Source organism: Chiroxiphia lanceolata, chromosome 6, assembly GCF_009829145.1.
Source record: "Chiroxiphia lanceolata isolate bChiLan1 chromosome 6, bChiLan1.pri, whole genome shotgun sequence".
In the NCBI taxonomy this organism is placed as follows: Eukaryota; Metazoa; Chordata; class Aves; order Passeriformes; family Pipridae; genus Chiroxiphia; species Chiroxiphia lanceolata.
In genome coordinates this window covers 30,524,555-30,544,225 of record NC_045642.1, presented here as the reverse complement: position 1 = coordinate 30,544,225, position 19,671 = coordinate 30,524,555, and the positions used below count along the sequence as shown (strand labels likewise).

Genomic DNA, 19,671 nt, shown 5'->3' with positions numbered 1-19,671 from the left:
AGCAGGGCCTTTCTGCTCTCCATCTTGCTGTGGTGCCTGGGCTGTGCTCCAAGGACCGATGGTTTGGGCGTGCTTGCTGATAGTTTGTGGACAGTTGACAAGCCAGTTGGTCCTGGCTCATCTTCCACTGCTTCTACAGGCCTTCATCCTAGCAACCTAGAAGATCAAGTCTAGGGAAGCAAATGCAGGGAAAGAGGCAGCAAAATATATGGGAAACAGGTGTGTGCAGGGATAACTGAGGGAACAGTGTGGATAGAAGAGGGAATGAAAGTAAACCACATGATTAACCACTCTCTCTCACAACACACACAGTGCAACTACTTTTTGTAAAATTCCTTCCTTACTTGGTGACTCATTACTTTGCAGCTGCTGCACGGGCTATGGAGATGTAATACAAGCGTAGGGGGCTGGGAAAGATATTGCAAATAGTCACAAAGAGATGACAGAAGTGTTTAAATGCTGTTTAGGTTTGTTCTGCGTTATGAAAGACTTAATGAACCCTTGTTCAGGAGAAAAGGATGGAAGAAACAACTAGCTGCTCAGTCACTATGTCACCACTCCTCTGCCCCCTGGCTGCATGGTATTCCCTGTTGGTCTCCCATTTGCTGTCTCACTGATGGCCACACTGCTGTCAGCCATTCTGGCAAAGAGCTGACTTGGATTCTTTTCATGAGGCCATCAAGCAGGAGAAATAGAAGTCCCCACTGCAATCCAGGAAAGAGTAATTCCTGCTCTCTGAGGTTTGAAAATTACTGGTAGATAGCTCAAGTTGCTTTCCTAACACCCTTTCAGAAGGGGAAAAACTAAGATACTGTCTTTGTTGTCTTACAGGAAGCAAGACAACTTACATTTCAAATGGTAATTCAGGACCAAAGTGGTCAATTCTGATTTTTCTTGTGCTCAGTACCGAAAACCAGCTGGCAGCACAACAACTGTATTCGTGGCACATCCTATCATGTAGGACCAAATGACCCGGACATGACATTACATGGGAGAACTGACCTGCAGACCCTAAAAGTAGCACTAAGTTTTGCTCATGTGGGTTAAGAAAAATTCCACAAGACCTGAAAAGATTCTCTCTATTTTCAGGCTTCCATTAATATGCCTCTGGAATTACACTGAAAAAGCTACTTTCAGTTTGTTGTGTCCAGCTAGGGTGGTGTCCAGGTTTTTGGAGAAAATCAAAGAAAAACATACTCATTTTTGTTTCTCTGGGTAAGGCTATCTCAATAGAGCAGAAGCGCCAAAGCATCAACTACAAATTCATCACCACTCTGAATCCAGGAGACCCCCAACTTCTCTCTATCCCAGCCTGATGCAAATGACTGCTCTGTACCTGGATCTCCTCAATGGTGTGAACAATGAATGTGTCCTGCAGGTCCTCCATGGCCCCTTCCATCCAGTTATTGAAAGGGGCAGCTCGTTTGGCATATTCCAGGTACAACTGGTCAATTGTTTCCAGTAACTTCTCTGTCCTCTGGGCATGCACCAAAAAAAAAAAAAAAAAAGAAAAAAAAAGAAAAAAAAAATCAGGAAAGAGGCTAGAGAAGAATAATCACATAGATATACGAGTTGTCTGAGCTGCTCCTTCTTTTCAGACCTTTTGGTGTTCCCAGGATAGCACTACTGTAAAAATCTCTCTGCTATTAGAGATTACACACAGGATAGATTTTTTTCCTCTGAGAGAAATAAAATAAATCTAAGATTCTTTGAAATAAAACAAAACAAAGGCAGTCTTTTCAAACAGAGTGAGATGACAAAACACTCCAAAAAAGTAGAAATAAATCAATAGCCTGAGCAAACAAATGGCACCATAATTGGGCTGGAAGAAAAACAGCCTAAATATACTGAAATGCAGCCCTTGTTTACAGTCCAGGATGTTCTAGGAGTTCACAAATGAGCTGAAATTACTTGTACCCACAGCAGCTTGCTTCCCACAAATGACCTATCAACACAGTCCTGAAGGTCCAACTTGTAATATGTCTCACCTCCAAGGCTTCTCTACGTTTCTGGGTTAGGGCACCCAGATTATCCCACTGATCACAGATCTTCTGGCACCTGGCATTGACACTGGGAGAGTCATAATAGTCCAGCTCACTATAACAGGTGGGGGGAAAAAATGACAAGAAGTCAAATAAAGACCTTGTGGAGAAATATGAGAAACCCATTAAAAATCTTGATCAGTCTTGAGGACAGATTCAAACAAAATGCTCATGGTCTCTGCAAATAAAGTGAAGATATCAGTATTTAGTTTTGGAGACACTGTATGTTATAGTACATCAAACAGCACAGAACAGGATCCCCAAGGCCTCAACAAATACTGAGGCTGGCTACTTGATGGGAATAACCTGTCACTGGGGGAAGGGAGTACAGACTTTTGCTCTAATGGGGAATAAGCAGATTATGAGCAGAGCAATCTGCTCCTGCATTCTGTTTAAGAACATTACACAGGCTAACCACCTGCATCTTGTACGTAAGAATGGAAAGCAAATATTTTATTAGGAATGCTAAGAAACTTCTAAGATAGCTATAAGATTTGCATAGCACAGGTGGCAAGGAATTATTAATTACACAATCCAATAAATTTATTTAGGACAATCTCAGAATAAAAGTGTAGGTCTCTCCTATTTGCTTGACAGGGATTGCTTTACTGACATATCTATAGGCTGGCACTCATCGAAGACAGGCTGGTAAAAGCATGGTTGGGGAAAGGAGAGTACAGGGGCAAGCTGAAGCATGTGGTCTTGCACATGGTCAAAGAGGGAGAAATCTGCAGGCAGAGGGAGCTGGGAAGTGTCAGCCTTGAAAGAAAAAGGGATACTGAGTGATCCTGGGCCATCTGATGAGCATTTTTCTAAGCAGTAATACAAGTTATGCTCTTGCCTCCCCCAACCTTGTTTCTTCACGCCATTGTATTGCCCTCCTGAGGTGTGTGGGCACCACTGTTAGTGGAGTCCTCCAGTAAACTAGTCAGGAAACTGATTTGGGCTAAAAATAACTTCTTTGCTAGGTTTTTAATCCAGATCAGTTGCTTGATCTACTTTGCTGCAGAGCAGCATTGCATATGAAAGAACTCGTTCTGAAAGTCTGACTTGTAACACACCCATGCTAGACCACTACTGCTGGGGAGGGGAACATGCCATGACCCCAAACATGCCTGGTACTGTAGCTGCAGTGGCTTCCTCCAGACTCACTGCATCAATCTGGCAGTGTATCTCTGGGGAAGAAAAGAGCTTTGCCATGGTTTTTCAGGGCATGGCCTCTTTGCTGAAATGGAAGACGCCTTTTGCAAGAATGGCAGACCCTGCTGTTCTCGCACTTCAGAAGAAGTACCTCGTAACCTCTCTCACAGCTTAGGCCTCAGTCTTCCCTGTTGCTCTTAGAACTGCAGCTGCTTTGGCTAACATGCAGCATGTCCTTTGGAAGTGACAGGTCAGGTAATGCTTGCTGACTAGCCAGCCTCAGTTTTAATCTTACTGACACGGAGGATTGCCTTGAACCCTCCTCCTGTTCCAAGGTCAATCCTCCAGTGGACAAGGGAGCATTGTGTAAATATGTGTTGTTAAAGGAAAATATGGTCTTGATCCAGTAACCCGAAATTTTTAGAGAAAAACAGCTCTTCAGCCCAAGAGTACTGATCTCAGCCCAGACACTAACTTTAGATAGACCAGTGTGATATATAAATCTTGTTAAAACAGGAAACAAGAGTCAAAACCAAGTTGTTCAGACTGTTTTTTGCCAAGAAAAATGCAGGATTTCAGAACCTCTCGGTGCTGCAGAGACTAGGTTTTTACCTGCCTGCTACCTCTAGCAATTAGACTCCTACACTAATAAGCCCCCATTTCTCCTGGTGAGCTGTATTACTCCAGGAAAAGAAGTGGAAGTGAAGGTTTCCAAGCTGGAGGGAAGCAGAGAGAGAGCTGAGCTGTTGTGAGCAAGTGCTGGAGCAAGTGCTGAACAAAGTGCACACAGTGCAGTACTCCTGGGGCAAAGGGTGAGGCCACGATGGGCTCAAGTAGGTTTTTTTCTGCTAGAATAAGGAGGATTTTTGTATTTAAAGAGAGCAAACTGAGAACCTGCTATCCTCTCCTCTTTATTTCTGCTCCTGGAAGAGTATGACAGTGTTACAACTCTGAAACCTAGCAGGTGCCAGTAGCAGGTCAGACTCTTTAGGAAAGGGTTCACAGCAGCATAATGAGCTGGTAGAGGATGGAATTTTGGCTTGGGAATATAATTCTGCCACCTCCTCAACAGCACCCACAACTCATCCGTTTTCTGGCCTGCTTTTCTGGTGTGTTCGGATACTGGAGAGCAGTATCCTAGATACTGTTTAGAAACAGAGGAAATTCCCAGCATTTTTGCATGGGGATGGATTTATAGCTCTCCAGAGGGCAGAGGGCAAGGCTCATTAAGCCTCCCTGGCCCCAAGGACAGACATGCGCTGGGTTGCCGTACTTCAGCTCTTGTGCGATTGCAGCAATCTGTTCCACGCGGTCCTGGTGAGCAGCCAGGTCACTCTCAAATGCCTCGTGTTTCTTCAGCAGGGCCTTTATCTCCGAGAGGGTTGCAGTTTCATAATCCTTCTGCTGCAGCATTGCTTCCTTACCTGGGGAGGGAGCCAAAGGACAGAAGAATGAAGGACAGGACCAAAATCCCCAAAGCCTGCTCCCTGCCACCCAGGCAGCCTTGGGGACCCTCAAAAAGGCATCTAGCCCACTACAGCCACCCTGCCCGAGGCTTGTCTCCATGCCTGTTGGCCTAGAGAAGCACAATCCTCACTTTCAAACCAAGGGGTGTGAGTTTGCCATTTAAAACAGAGAAACACAGTGCTGAGAAGCACACTGAGTAGCTCAAGCCAGCACTGTCACAGTTTACACTGGACTTGTCTCAGCATGTGCAAACTGGGGTATGCTGGTCCTGTAAACGCCAACTGTAGCATTTACAGTAACTCTGCCTCGGCCCTGTAGGTGCTCTCTTCTATCCAAAGTTTTCACTTTGCCACCGCTAGAGAATGCCCATGTTGACTGTATGATGCAGAAGAGAGATCAAGCTGGTTTTCATACGCTATTTTCTAATAAAATAAGAAATATATCTAGCCTTCTTGAGAGGAAACTCTCATGGAAAGACCCATGCACAATCCACCTCTTCCTCCCTACATAACTGACAGCACTGTGTCAGGTAGTAGGAAGTGTGCAGTTTGGCATTACCATCTGTCCAGGACTCATGAATGGATGCCTTCTGCCGGAACTTCTCTGCCAGGTGATCCAGCCTCTCTAGCCTCCGTATCTCATTCAATAACCACTCCTCATAGCCCTTCTCAGCCTGTTCTAGGCCACCCCAGGCATTGTTTATATCCTAGAGACAGAAGCATGAGAAGAAAAGGCAAGTTAGAAGCTGGAAGGAAGAGGTTCACCAGCATTAGTTTCAGTGAGCTATATGGTTCCAATTGATTGGAGGGAGTGAATGTGGGCTTTTCATCTCACAGTGTTCTGCAGACTGATCAGGGAGACCAAGTGCCAGACTTAAGATAAGTGGGACTAAAAGTGTCAAGATATAATTGTCAGCAGAAAAATGCCTCTCTAAATGCTTCCCTACGTGAAACTTTTAATAAAATCCAAACATTTCTGAATCAGAAAGAATGAGAAGCACCCAGACATCTGATAAAGACATGCAACTTGTGAAAAGCCTCAGAGTCTGATTTAGACACAGGGAAGCAAAGACCACTTGATCATCTCTTATCATGGCCTCATATTTTGTAGGGTTCCTCCCACAGAGTAGCTCACTCCAAAGGTGGGCATGCTCTGTTCATCCACAGGCTGAAAGGGAGTCTCATTTTTTAGGCATGGTTGGGGTACATACAAGCATTTCCCCCCACTCACCGAGACCATTTTCCCTTCTGAAGGCATGAAGGCTGGCCTGTTGCTGAGCCGCAGCTTGGTCTGCAAGGTGTTGAAATTGATCTCAAGTTGGCACTTCTCTTGGACCTTGGGGGGCTTGTGCAGGCGGCGGTAGTCCCTGAAGTCCTCCAGTTTCTGCTGCATGGCTTGCATGGTGTTCTCTGGGGCCCGGTTCTCCAACCAGGGGATGGTGCGACGAATCCACTCCAGCAGCTGGAAAGAGAAATGACGAGAAGTCTTGAACTGAAAATTGTGTTAAAACTGCAGATGTTGCTCTGATTTCATTAGAGACCATTTACTTTTATGTTCGCTGTTGGAAAGATTCTGCCACTAGCAGGGCTTGTAAAGAAAAGTCTGCCAGCTTTTTTGGAAGTACATTTTCTTTAATGAGCAGCACATTCCCTTCCACACTAAGTAGTACCACTTGTTGCAGCAGTGCCAATACAACATGCTTAAGGCACAGCTTTTGCACAACCAGGACCAAAACTATGTCCTCAGATTATGCTAAAGCCTCAGAGTTTTGCTGGACTGTTGCATAACTAAAAGATAGTAAGTCATATTATCTCCAGAAGGATCTGACAGAAGAAATCAAGTTTTTGCCTTTGGTTACACTTTTCACACTCTAGCTTCCTCAAAGTCAGTGATGCTGTTTGAACAGATCTCCTCAGTGAACCTATCTGGGGAGCTGGCAAAATGCTAATGCAATGGGTGGTCTGTAGTGTGAGTGGAGCAGTACCCTATGCTTTTCAAATGAGGCTGAAACCAGGCTTATGGGCTATGTTTGCCCTTCTGTCATCCTTCCTCCCCTCCCTACTTATCTACCACAAACATACTCCAGTCTACATTTGGTCTTCCCTGTAGTTTCACTGCTGTCAGTCTGTCAGCCTTCTCAGTTAACCAAAGCAGCCTCCAGGTTGTATCTGACACAGATTCTTTCCAATTATCAACAAATGCATATTTCTTTCCCCAGTTATCTCTAACTTCCATTCTCTCTGATCCAATTCCTGACTTCTACACTATATCAGCATACAAGTTGTATGAAACATGTAATGAAGTTGTACAGTCCTGAGGAATGAAAGTTAAATCAGCTTGATTTTTCCTTCAATTTTAGCATTTCTGTGTCTGCTTCTAATAAACCGAGAAATTCAAAGGTGCTCTATGGAAGCTTTCTGTTTTAAAGTAAATTGCTCTTGCCTTTAAGGTAAGTTTAATCTTTAATTATTCTCAAGTAGGAAGGGCAAAAAATAATTTTCCAGGGAAACTAGCAATGGGCCAATAGCATTCTCCAAGATTAGTTATCAGCATTAAATGCAATTTCTTTCTGCATACCACCACTAGAAACCAACACCTACATCACTGGCCAGTTTTTCATAGTCTTCCATGAGCTGTTCATTTTCTTGGTTGACTGCCAGCACCTTGCAGATACGATTTGCTGCTGTCTCCGCCTGACAAAGACAAGAAAAACAGAAGAAGGGAAAACTGTGAAAAAAAGCACAAACCAAAACTTACAGCTTAGTTTTCTGCTACGTACCTGCAGGTAAAGTCTCCTACCCTTGTCTCTAGTAACCTGTCTGTCCTGACTTCTTTGTTTTCCATCTGACCTTCTATAACGATTTATTTTTCCCTTCTCAGGTGAATACATTCCTTTAGAGATTCTCAGCTCTACTGATTCCACCCTATACGTTGTGGGATAACAAAACATTTCTATGCCTTTTCTGAAGCTGCTCCTACAAGAAGGCCCTGTTGTTTGCTTTCTACCAGAGGGCCCCTGGCTGCCTCTCCACAAAGACAGGGGGTTTCTGTCAACACCTCCACTCTTCATACCAGCATTCCAAGCTGCAACTTGGTTGCAGTGACTGAGTGCTGTCAAGCTGATGAGACAGTCTCCATATGTTTATCCCAGGAAAGATCTACCTAAACAGAATTATCTGTAGACTGGACTTCTGGAAATTTGTTATTTTGTTTGGAAGATAAAATGGTAGATACTGCTCTTAACCTTAAATTCTGCCCAACAGAGCTGTCTTCCAGCTTTCCCTGTATTTCTGGCACTCATTACAGGGCCACCTCCTCCAGCATCTTGCCACATGATACCTACCATGTAGTCAAGGTCTCATGATCCAGCTGAGAAGAGGATTTTTTTTCCCCCCTTCCTGGGTAATCTTTCTGCTTACTGTTCCAAAACAAGTCTCACCAAAAAAAGAGCCTATTGTTCCTATTTAGGTTTGGGTTTGTTTTTTTTTTTTTTTTTCTTTCTTTCCCTTGAGACCAAAACTTTATTCTCTTGAGGGATATGAACACATTAAACCATTAATTTGGAAAGTAAGGATCAGAAAAATCCCAGCTATGAACTCAGAAGCAGTCGGTCTGCCCTGGAGTGCCATGCATGTGTTCGGTATGGGGAGCATACAAGCAGGCTGATCCTTGCACAGCCTGTACCTGTGGTTATCAGCTCCCTTTATCGTTATCATGGTGTGTGCCACGCCACAAAGCCTCGGAGGACGTGCCCCTGTGATGGGTGTCAGGAGATTGCTCAGCACCCTTTTACCACAGTACAGCTGTTGCCCTGGTGCCTGGGAAAGGTGCTAGAGGCACCTACAGGACTCCTATGGAGCAGTCCTCCTTACAGAGGCTAAATAGAAATAAGGAGGAGAGGGTACATGCCAGCATGTACCAGTATGTACATGCCAGCAGACCAGTTGTGAACACTGTGTCCTGCCTTAAAACTACATTTGGGACTGACGCCAAAGAAGTTTTGCTGAGCTTAGAGCTGCTAAATTTCAACCTCTTTCTATTTTTAAAAGACCTTTTATTATCTGTTTATTCAATCTCCAAGGACGTTTGAGAAAAATCCTCTAATTTTTGCAGCTGATGTGGAGCAGCAAGAATAGCAATAAAACCATAGGCTGTACAGTGATATATGGATTGCTAAGGTCCTAGGGGACATGGCAATCTTATTAATTTGTAAGAAGATGTAAAAGTATCAGTCATATGCCCCTTCACTAAAGTGGACCAGCTAAGAGATACACAGATATTAACTAATTTAAAACACATCAGAGAGACCTGTACAGGAAAAAGAGCAATTTCACTTAAAAAAAAAATTGCAAAAAGTGCAAACAATGGTTACATTTAAGAAAGCTTGTACTTTGATCTGTTTTTACTAAAGTTTGTACTCTGATGGAGTGCTTTTGATATCCAGAGAAAACTATAGACATGGGAACAAACAGTATGTCAAAAAGACACTGCCAGAGCCCTACCATGATATGCCTGGTGGCTGCAGGGAACTGGGAGTACAAAATATTTATCTCAATCACTCCAGGAGAGGTGTTCACTGCAAACTCTTAGCTTTCTTGTTTTTACACCCCATGGGCTCCCTGCAGCAGCAGCCAGCTGTGCAGGCAGGACCCTTTTTGCTGAGGCATATTTACATGTATCTGACGACAGATTTTCTCCAGCTGCCCAAGTTTAAATATGTGTGTCTATATATGTGTGTTGAACAACTGTCCAAACACAAAGACCCTAAGAATGTCAGCAGTTATGACATTATTTGTATTATCCTAATAACAGAAATGTAGGGGCTTTCTCTCCCCTACCAGTACTTGCCTCCCTATGATTCTTGCCTACTCTTATTACTGCTCTATGCAATAGTGTGCTGTTGCTACAGCCACAGGAAAGGCTCTGTGGCCACTATCACCGTTAATGTCACAAGCAACACAATACACTGACTTGTTTTGAGCAAGGTAGGACAAAAGAATTCCAGTGCTTTCAGGTAACCTTCTCCAATACACCCCACACTGCTGCTAATGAGCTAATCTGTGGTGATGACAACCTCAAAACTGAAGTAAAACACTTTTAGGTAAAAGAAGAGTGACACAACAAGATGTTTACATGAGGCCAAGGCAGCTCCCCCTACAGCTTCATTAGTGGAGCTGAAAAAGCCATTTTTGGTTTCCCCGCACTGCTAAAGGCAACTGCATTTAGGATGCTCATGCTGGCTCCAAAAAAAGACAGGATGTTCACAAGGATGGAAGGAGCACTGAGAAGATGCAGCATCCTGGGGTCCGGAAGCTGCATACCTGTATTCTCAGAGAACCTGTGTGAGTTCATCAGCTTCAATGCAGCATTGTGGTGATACATTATACTACTTGCACTCAATGACTTTGGGGAGGGCAAGTCCAGGACGTTCTGCTTGAAACCACTCTGCTGTGCATATGCATGTGCTGTCTGATGGAATCAAAATGGAAAACTGAATAGCCAAAATAGCAGTAATATATCTGACTTTTGTCTTTTCTGTACTTCTCAACCATAACTTGAACTGCTTAGGATAAGAGTGGAGTTTGCCATCTCTCTAGTTCATGGATCCAAATCTTTCTGCTGAAGCGGATCATAAAGGAAGACATTCCCACAGTGCACTATGTAGGGATGCCTGCCTGTCGCTATCCTCTGGCCTCAGGGGAAGATGCTTGCCTGCTGCTGTCTTCTGGTCTCAGAGGACCACTCCAGAATACTGTACACCAAACACAATCTCTTAATAAAATGGTAAAACATTAGTTAGAAATTTTCACCCCAGAAATCAAGTTTACAAAATATTAAGCCAAACAGTAGTTGCATGCATTTAGTATGAAAATCAGAAGCGGTTAGAAAACAAGCAAACCAACCAAAGCAAGTATACCTACAAATATATATATATAAAAAAATGGCACAGAGAAAAAGCAGCCATCTACACACACGTCAGGCTGAGGACCCTGTACCTTCAAAGGCTCAGTATAAGAGAGTGAAAGAAGCAGAAAGCGGTTCATGGGACTTCCCCTTCAGGACTGGTGACAGTAATGAAAAATCTGGATGATAAATGGAGTGATATCACAGTAAGTCACCTAATTGTGCATGAGGGCAGCAACAGTAATATCTGGGCTGGGGCTTGTACTCAGTAATCACTTTGCATTTGCCTGGGGGTTTGAATTTCCGTCACTTATCAGCTGGCTAATGTACACCTAGGGTAGCTCCAAAAAGGAGCTGTGCCCCTCCTGCCACAGGACAGTTGAGTTGCTGGCCCATCAGGACTGCTAAAAAATTAATAAATTATTAAATCTTCCCTGTAAGCAGTTTGACTACATGGGATTGAAACTTCAATAACTAAGAAGCTTCATCTCTAGTTCTTGCCCCAGCTACCTGGTTCAGGTCCTGAGGCAAGTAAGGGGTTGTTTTCAGTTATCCCAGAAGACCTAGCATTCACCTAAATTGCTGATGAAATTGCTGCTGAACAGGTTTCCAAATCATGGAACAGGTTCAGAGAGAAGAGGAAGGGATTGGTGAGGGGCACAGCTGGTCCTGCAGCAGGCTACAACCCTCCTCATATTGTGGTTTGCTGTTTCCTCAATCTGGAGTTCCTCAGGTTAAGCAGACAGCATGGAGCTGTCCCTCAGGGGCACCTAGCAAATAGCAGGTCTCATCATCAGGCTGGCATGAGTTCTGAGACTACAGTCTTCCTGGGCAGGTATCAGCTGGCTGGAGCTTGCAGACTGGTCTTAAATGTTTTGAACAAAAAACCACAGGATCACAAAGCAGTATCCTAGCAGAAAAGTCATGACTACACAAATTATGCCAAACAGGCAAGTCTACTGCACTGCACTGGGTCATATTACCAGTTCCTTGGAAGCAAGACAGCATCATGTAGTTTATATGAAACTGGGCAGAGAACAAAAAGCTTGAACTAAAGAGCTGCTCCTTGGAACCTACTACCTGCATTTGCCTTCTGAAAGCCAGCACCACCATGGTATCTGCAGCAACATTGGGACCATCAGCACTGCTTGGTACAAAAGAGATAGAATCTTCTAGGAATCAGGTTAGCCCTCAAGCTGGGCTACACAAGGACTGTGTCTCAAATAGAAAAGGCCTAATGAGAGAAAGAAGTTGTGGCTGGGGGAAACAGTGAGATTTTAATTATATTCATAACATGAAGAATGTAGTCTTGGGCTTTGGATTTTATTGTTCCAAAGCCTATAATCTGAAATTATCAGTAATCTTGTGGAAAGGCTGTAGCCCAGGCAGGCTATGATATGGGAGGAAAGGATGGACCTTTTTCTCCCATTCAAAGGATTGCAGGAAAACTGCCATTTTGGAGGAAGTTTGCCTGAGGGAGATCTGTGACTATTAGGTTCCCAGTGTCTTGATGTCAGGCAAAGAGACTTTGGAGTAAAGAGGAAGCAGAAGAAGGAAGGAAGGCCTGAAGCTATAGAAATGGGCAAGGTAGAGGAAAGAGAAATATAACATACAAGTGGTTTGGGAAATAGGAGAATGACCAGGGAGAAACAAGGAATGGAAAAGCATGTGAGTCTGGGAAAGCTCAAGACCTGGTAGAAATGAACTTTGTGGCTGGAGCACAAAAGCGCTACATAACCAGCTCACAGATGATTCAGCCTAGGAAAAGACCTAGTGGAGGCTGGGTGTGGAAGGCAGGATGGCAGCCCAAGAATAGGCTGTCATTTCCTGGAGTGGGTGGATTTGATTGTGATACTTTTGGATGCACACTGCCTGGCCAAGACAATGCCCACTGGTTACTGAAAGGGTACTGCCTCTGTCAGAGCAGACATGCATTCATTTTTCAATGTCAGCTTTACTAAATGCTTTCTCCTCTGCTGGGGTTTGAAACTGGAGGGAAGGAGCAGCTCAAGTCTGTCTGAAAGGACATTTACATCACTTCTCTAACAAGACTACGGATGGCACATCCAAGTGCATACCTGGATGCATTGGGCTTCCCTGCAAATGCCCTGGGGCAGACAGGGGGTCTGGCGCATTCCTCAGTGGAGAGGAGCAGTGGGCAGGGCAGGGTGAGGGGAGGGGTTGTTAGCAGTAAAGTCTCACCTTCTGTGCCCCTGAGAAGGCGTGGTAGTAACATGAGACATAGGTCATTATGGCCTTCTCATCCGGCCTTAGCGTGCCTATAATATCTGTGCAGAGAAGGAAAAGAGGTTGAAAGGATAAAGTAAGAAGCAGCACATAGGATAAAACAAAACAATCATGGGTGGCGTGAGAGAGGGGGAGAAAACTTCCCATCATGCATTGCAGGACAGGCCAAACAGATTTCCATGCGGAGAGCTGGGAATTCGGATCAGAAGATGGCTAGCAGTGTTGGCTTGTGGCTCAAAGCGGCACCCCTTCCTTCCCCCCCAATCCAGGGGGATCCTGAGATGGGGATCTGGGCTCTGCACCTTCACAGCTGTGGTCTGGCCCAAGGACGCAAACAGGTTGTTTGGAGGTCTGAACGCCCACGCTCAAGGCCCTTCTGTATTCCGAGGAGCTGGAGATCAGAGCCTTCCTACACAGTGCACTTCCTACACAGTATCTGCTCTGCTGACGCGCACTGCCTGTTCCTAAGGCACTCAAGTACAGGCGGTTGCTTGGTTTTGGCAAGAGATGTGTACAAGGTTTCACCCACAAACTGTTTTTCTGAAGTGATTCCATTACCAATAGGAAAAGGGCTAAGACAGAAGCAGCAAGGACTTAACTGCCCAATTTCCAACACAGTGGGTGAGAAAAGAGGAAAAAAAACAAATGAAAAAACCCAGGCATCTCCATCATGATAAGCAATTCTCTGTTTGCAAAATCACCATGGATGTACTCGTTAGACATGCTTTGTCAGCCCCAGGTGAACTGGGACTGAATTTATGGCACAACTTGAGAAAACAGCAGGTTCAGACCTTGAAGCAAGGGTGCGGGAACCTTCAGCATATGTAAGGCAAAAGATAAAGCTTTGGGTATTCATTAAACCCATCATAAAACCACTAAGTCAGCTCTGTTTCTCCATCTTCAGAAAAGAAAAAAAAAGTGAATAAGTATCTGTATTGTTTCCCGTGGGGGCAGGCTGCAGTTTCCTGCTGGGCAAAGCATCTATGTGGTGGTCTCCACCTTTGTGAAACCAAGCATCCTAGCTCAGTTTTACCAGAAACAGGAGCTACAGGTTCTTGGCCACTAGGACAGTGGTTCATAAAGCAAATGGACAAGGCATAGCTCCCCATTGCCTTAAATTTGTGTGCATGCCAAAGTGTGGCATACCTAAGTGTCACTGGAAGTACTGCTGACTACAGAACAATGGAAATCCTGGCTCCCCTGCCCCATGTATTATATCTGGGGCACCACTTTGAACCAACAGCCAACTCTACCAAGAACATAATAATAAAGATGCCCGTAGCTAGAGAGGAGAGAGAAAGAAAAAAAGGTTTGGACATTAGCAACGGCACCAGGTGTGCTCTGTGGAGGGAGCTTGGGATCCTGCGATACCTTCTGGGCTCCTGAGAAGGCGTGGTAGAAGCTAGAAACATAGGTCATGATGGCTTTCTCATCAGGACGGGCAGTTCCAACAATGTCTGTCAAAAAAAACCTCACGTTAAGAGTATAATCAGCTGATGGGAGGAAATCAAAGGAGAGGTAGAACCACAACTGTCCAGGAGGCCTGCTGGGGTATATGCTTGTCATAGCAACTCCACAGGGCTTCCCAGCTTTCCCCAGAATCCAGGATCACCTTTCTGGTTCCCCTCCCTTATGATAGAATTTCTTCCAGTCTGGCCAGGCTAATGCAGCCGTATGTCAGCATGTCTTGTGTCACAGCACTTCCCTGTTCCAAGAACATTACTGTGAATGGTGGATTGAATTAATCCAAACTGGCTGCAGGTTGACATGATTTTTATAAACATATTAAACTGCAACTCTTCCATGCAGTTCTGTTCTTTGGGAAAGATCCTTTCTCCCTTCCTTTCCATGCTCCCGACATCCATTTCAATACAATGACAGCTTGAATTTCAAATGGTCCTTTCATTAGTTTCAGGGGAAACCCAACACCTCCAGAGATCAGAATTAATGGTGTGGATGTATGCACATTAGCTGGACTCCATGAGGAAGTAGAGTGATCAGTAAAGAGCAATGAGAGCTCCTGTCAGGGTCCTTCTTCATCACTGCTAGTTTTGCTGAGATCTACTTATTTTGGAGGTGACTTTATTTCCTACAGAATAGCAAGGAAACATCTGAATCTACTCTGGAATCCTCATGATTTTTTTTTTACCTCAGCCTGATGGAAAGCAAGACTCATCTCTAGGGATGGGAAGTACTACCTACAAATACGAACATCCTAGTTACTGAAATATAGGTTCACTAGGTTTGGCTGTGTTATTCCCACCTTTTCTCTTTGCTCCTCTCACTCCTTTATTTCACAAAAGCCTTTAACTGCTTCTCCTGTCCAACCCAAGACGGCTTTAGGCAAACAGCCAACAACCAGTGAACTATTTCAGTCCGTTGTTTGTACTCCAGAGTTACAATCTTCAAAATCTACTGCCAAGCTGGTCCTGACAAGGCTATGAAAAGTAATCCTTGCTGTCCCAGTGGCCCAGGGAAGCAGTCATAATCCGTAGGAAAAGCATCTCTGAACAACATGGAACCCTGCCTTGGTCTCCAGACCTAGTCAGTGACGGATTTTCATGCCAAACACTTCTGAGTAGTCAAAAAGAAGCAGTTTAATAATAGTAATAATAGTAATAGTAATAGTAATAGTAATAGTAATAATAATAATAATAATAATAATAATAATAATAATAATAATATCATCATGCCCTCAAAAGGAAGAGCACCAGTAATGTCAGAAAGAGCCCAGAAAAAAAAATCTGGAGCAAAAAGAACACAGTCCTACACCATACATTAACTCCTTATTTGGCCTGATTCTTCAGTCAGCAGACTATATAGCCAGGTGTTACTCATCTCTGCCTAGCACGTCAACCCCATGTTCAGATCTCCATGCCAGACTCGAAAGACTGAGTGGCATAGGAGGAAGAGGGAAGCAGAACATGTGACTCACTATTCCATAGTAGTTTTTTCCCTACACATTTACTACATGGTCATGGAGGGAGCATTCAGAGGTTACTGAATTCTCATACAAAAGAAGTCCACCTAGAAGAGTGGAAAATTTCTTGAGAAAAGCAAGTTAAAAGCCATTGGGTTCTACTTTACCTTCCGCATCCAGCATCTTGGGAATATCCAGATATTTCTCAGCCACATCAAAAGCTGTGTTTAGATTAGTGAGAGGATCATCCTGGGAAAGAAACAGAAGCAGAGCATCAGCATCAACTTATAAGAAGGTATACAGTGTTTCTCTCAAAAAGAGCTATTATGCTTGGTTTGGTTGAGGTAACTGTGCTGTCCAGACAAAATTATGTGTGAAGCCTCATGTAGCAGGATGAAATAATTAGTTTTCTTTTGAAAGCAGAGCCTGGAGATTCATGACAGGATAATTAACATACAGTCTATGTACTTACAACAAGAAGGAATAATACATTTTGTTTCGAACATAGTTTGAAGTAAAATTAGCTTCACATCATACTGACAGTAAATGATGAGACCATATCTCACATTTACATCTCATGTTTATATTAGGCTTGCAACTTCCATTTTAAAGAACTGCAGAGTAGTATATCTGTTAAAACATCTAAGCAATACTAAAATAGTAACGCAACATCTGCAACGGGTTCTGTCCTTAGCTAGCACACAGTTTGTTGAACACCACTTGAGTGGGAGGAAGAGAAATGTTTTAACAAATCTCTACAAAATAAATACATTTAAAAGTACCCATTTTGCCTTGGGTATTGTTTTTCCTCCTGCACAGGACTTGTAATTTCCTTAGTACACTTCTATTCCTCTCTATATAAACCTTCTACTATGGCAGGGTACACTTCAGATACAGACATCAATACACAGTAATCAAATCCTAAACACAGTTAAATGTGACTTATGATCATGAGTAATATCACAAAGGTAAGTAGATTTTAAAGAGCAACACAAGAGAACATGAAACACGGAAATGAAAGAGCTCTGCAAATTGTTTCCAGTATTCAAACATAATCAGCAATAAGACACCTGCCAACCCATATGAGATCCTCATACAAGCCTGTTCCTATATTCCTGAATAATATATTCCTAATATATTCCTGAATTATTTTGAAGGATCAATCCACTTCATGGGTGACAAATAACATTTGAAATATCAATTTCTACTGTTGAAACATGTGGCTTCTGCTGGATGAAAAGTTGTGCGCAAACTGCTAATGTTTAGACACCTTTTTTGGTGTCTTTTGGCAGAGAGGAAAGATGGGGTGGTACTCTCCATATTGTCATTTGTGCCATTTACACTGAGACCACATAAAAAATTAGGAAATAATAAGTATAATTATTTTGCCTTCTTCTAGAGTGGCATCCACGTTCTGTTTATTTTCTATTTGAGATCATGTGCCTTTGCTTATTGCATTGACTTGGAAGATTAAGCTGTGCCTGAACTCTAATCAACAGACAGTTTCCTTTGAATCCACCCAGCAGGAAAGATGAAGCTAGGCAGGCTTGGGCAGACAGGGTATGGGCATGTATAAAACTTCCTTTATGGCACTGGCCATTATGTAGTCCTCAGATGACAGCCTTCATGAGCTAGGAAACTGAGCTGTTCCGAAAAGCAATTTCCTACAGCATTTTCGTAGGAATCAATGCATTTATTAAGCTGGCATTCCATATCAGCATCATATTCCTTCAGGTTAATATCTTCAGTAGAGAGCATTGTTTCACCTACAACAGTAAGTCACACACAGAGGCCATGAAAACAGATGTGACCAGTGATCTGTATTTAGTCCACTGGAACAAATCAATATTAAGCAAGGAAATGTTACACAGGCATGCTGTGATGAAGCCAGCAGCTATCACACACGGTAACAGTCTCAAACAGTACTTTATTGCTATATAATACACTTCAATGATGACTACATCAGATATATCTATATCCACCTCTTTGGAGCTTAGCACTGGTACAGGCATTGGATTTTTACTATCCACCAGCCACAAGGAACCACCCTATGCCATGGAATTAGAGGCTGGTACCATTTCAACTTCAACCTGCTTGTCTTCTGTGCCTGCTGTGGAGCCAAAGTGTAACCAAAAGCCCTATTTGAGGAGGTGAGACTAGCTGATATATAACATAGCTTGTTCACTCTGTGTAGACAGGTCCTCCATTTAGGAAGAAAAATTAACAGCATTTCTTTCACTCAAGTGCAGGAGCATCCAGAAATACCAAGTGGCAGCTCCCTTGACAGTCTTCCCCCTAGCCCAGGTGCCATTTTCTACGTGTGTCAAAATGTCACCACTGTGTAACAAATTTCAACCTATGCTGACCATGACAACCATGGGGTTGCTAACATCCTTATAGACTGTTTAGTATTAACACAAATCCTTCCTTAGCACAGACCCATCTGAATGAGATGCCTGGAGATCTGTCAGCCTCTCTTGGAGGAAAGGGAGGAGCAAACTCACTGCAGACAGCTTTCCTATCAGTTTGCAAGTAACAACACTAGGAGTAATGTTGCCAAACGTTAAAAAGAAATTTTAAGCTGGAAGCTGGGAGAGGTTTCCTGATGGGAAAACTTACTGGGCTTAGGCAGTCCCAAAGGAAGGGCTGGAAGTCTTAACATGTGGGAAAGTGGAGACTCACCTAGATAAAGCCAGCACATTTCTACTTCATATGCAAGAAAGACGTGTGATCACAATGTCTCTTGGGGAATGAAACTAAAGATTGCAATACTTAAAGTAAGCTATCTAAGTCCAAGACTAGCTCTGAGACAAGCAGAGAGCTAAACCCAAGTAAGACCCTGTTCCCTGTAGGAAAAGCTTCACCCCTCAAGGACAGTAGAGCTGCTCATCACAAAAGTGATACTTTTTCATGCAAGTGACAGTTTCCCCAGGGCTTCTCCAAGACTACAACAGGGTCTTAAGTCCTATGAAATTCCTCCAGACTCCACCACTGTCAGTTCCCATTGAACAACAGCTAATCCTTATTTCAAATCACCTGTTTCAGTTGACAGCGATAAAAAGGGATAAAACAATAAAGACCGGTCAGGCAGCTCCAAGCCTTGCACTGCAGCACCATGGCTGCAGGCACACTTTAGGGACCCAAAGGCCAAGTCACCTGCCCCCTAATTCCTTCCACAGCTGAAACACACACCCACCTAAAAGGGCACTGACCCAGATGAGGTTCTGCAGAGGTGCCTTGGTTGTCATTTCATTTACATGACCATAGCAATGGCAGAAGCACAAATAGGAACAGTAACTTGCCAGGCTCCAGCTGGGCTAGCCACGAGGAAATGTGCAGTTTTACCATGGAGGAATTACTTTGTTTCAATGGTGGCAGACAGCAAACCTGCCCTAAACAGATGCCAACCTAGCACATTCTCTGCTTTTGCTGACTAAAGACTATCACAGGTCTTCATTTTTCGCCACAACCCTAACTGACACAGGGACTCTTCACTCTTCCTCCAGTTATTTCCAAATCCTTGCAGCACACAAGGTTGCTATGGCAATTATTGCAGTGTGACATAAAAAACATCTTCTATTACCTAGCAATCAGGAAAGGAGATGGAGGGGGAGGAAAATCGAGAGAGAGCAAGCACTTACTATATCTGCTAGATTTGAAGACACTAGGAAAGAAATCCAAACCTCATGTTTTCAGGAAGATTTGTAATAAATGCATACAACACAGCAGTACACTGTTCTAAGCAGACTGTGGTATATGAGGAGGTGTCAGAGCCATCAGTCAGTCATTATACTTGATAAAATATCTAAGATACAGCTCATGGTTGAGCTACAGTCAGGGGTAAAATGAGGAAGGGAAATCCCATCTTCTGCATACCCCTCACTTGGCAAACCATGAGCTGAATCCTGAGACCTTATCTACAATGAGCTGAACAACAGCAGACAGACCTGC

General features: G+C 43.6%; 1 protein-coding gene across 5 annotated transcripts in view; it reads right to left on the bottom strand.

The window, feature by feature from the left end:
* Positions 1-19,671, bottom strand: part of ACTN1 (actinin alpha 1) — an 88,069-nt gene that overhangs the window by 10,109 nt on the left and 58,289 nt on the right. For 3 of the 5 annotated variants that reach the window (XM_032690803.1, XM_032690799.1, XM_032690801.1), the window contains exons 7-14: positions 15,888-15,969; positions 14,172-14,257; positions 7,250-7,342; positions 5,880-6,110; positions 5,208-5,355; positions 4,456-4,606; positions 1,989-2,097; positions 1,337-1,477 (exon numbers count right to left, since the gene is read on the bottom strand). In XM_032690803.1, coding sequence (XP_032546694.1) covers positions 1,337-1,477; positions 1,989-2,097; positions 4,456-4,606; positions 5,208-5,355; positions 5,880-6,110; positions 7,250-7,342; positions 14,172-14,257; positions 15,888-15,969 — 1,041 coding nt within the window. Of the gene's footprint in view, positions 1-1,336; positions 1,478-1,988; positions 2,098-4,455; positions 4,607-5,207; positions 5,356-5,879; positions 6,111-7,249; positions 7,343-12,755; positions 12,842-14,171; positions 14,258-15,887; positions 15,970-19,671 lie in introns of all 5 variants that reach the window. The other 2 variants (XM_032690800.1, XM_032690802.1) reach the window with 1 other exon arrangement.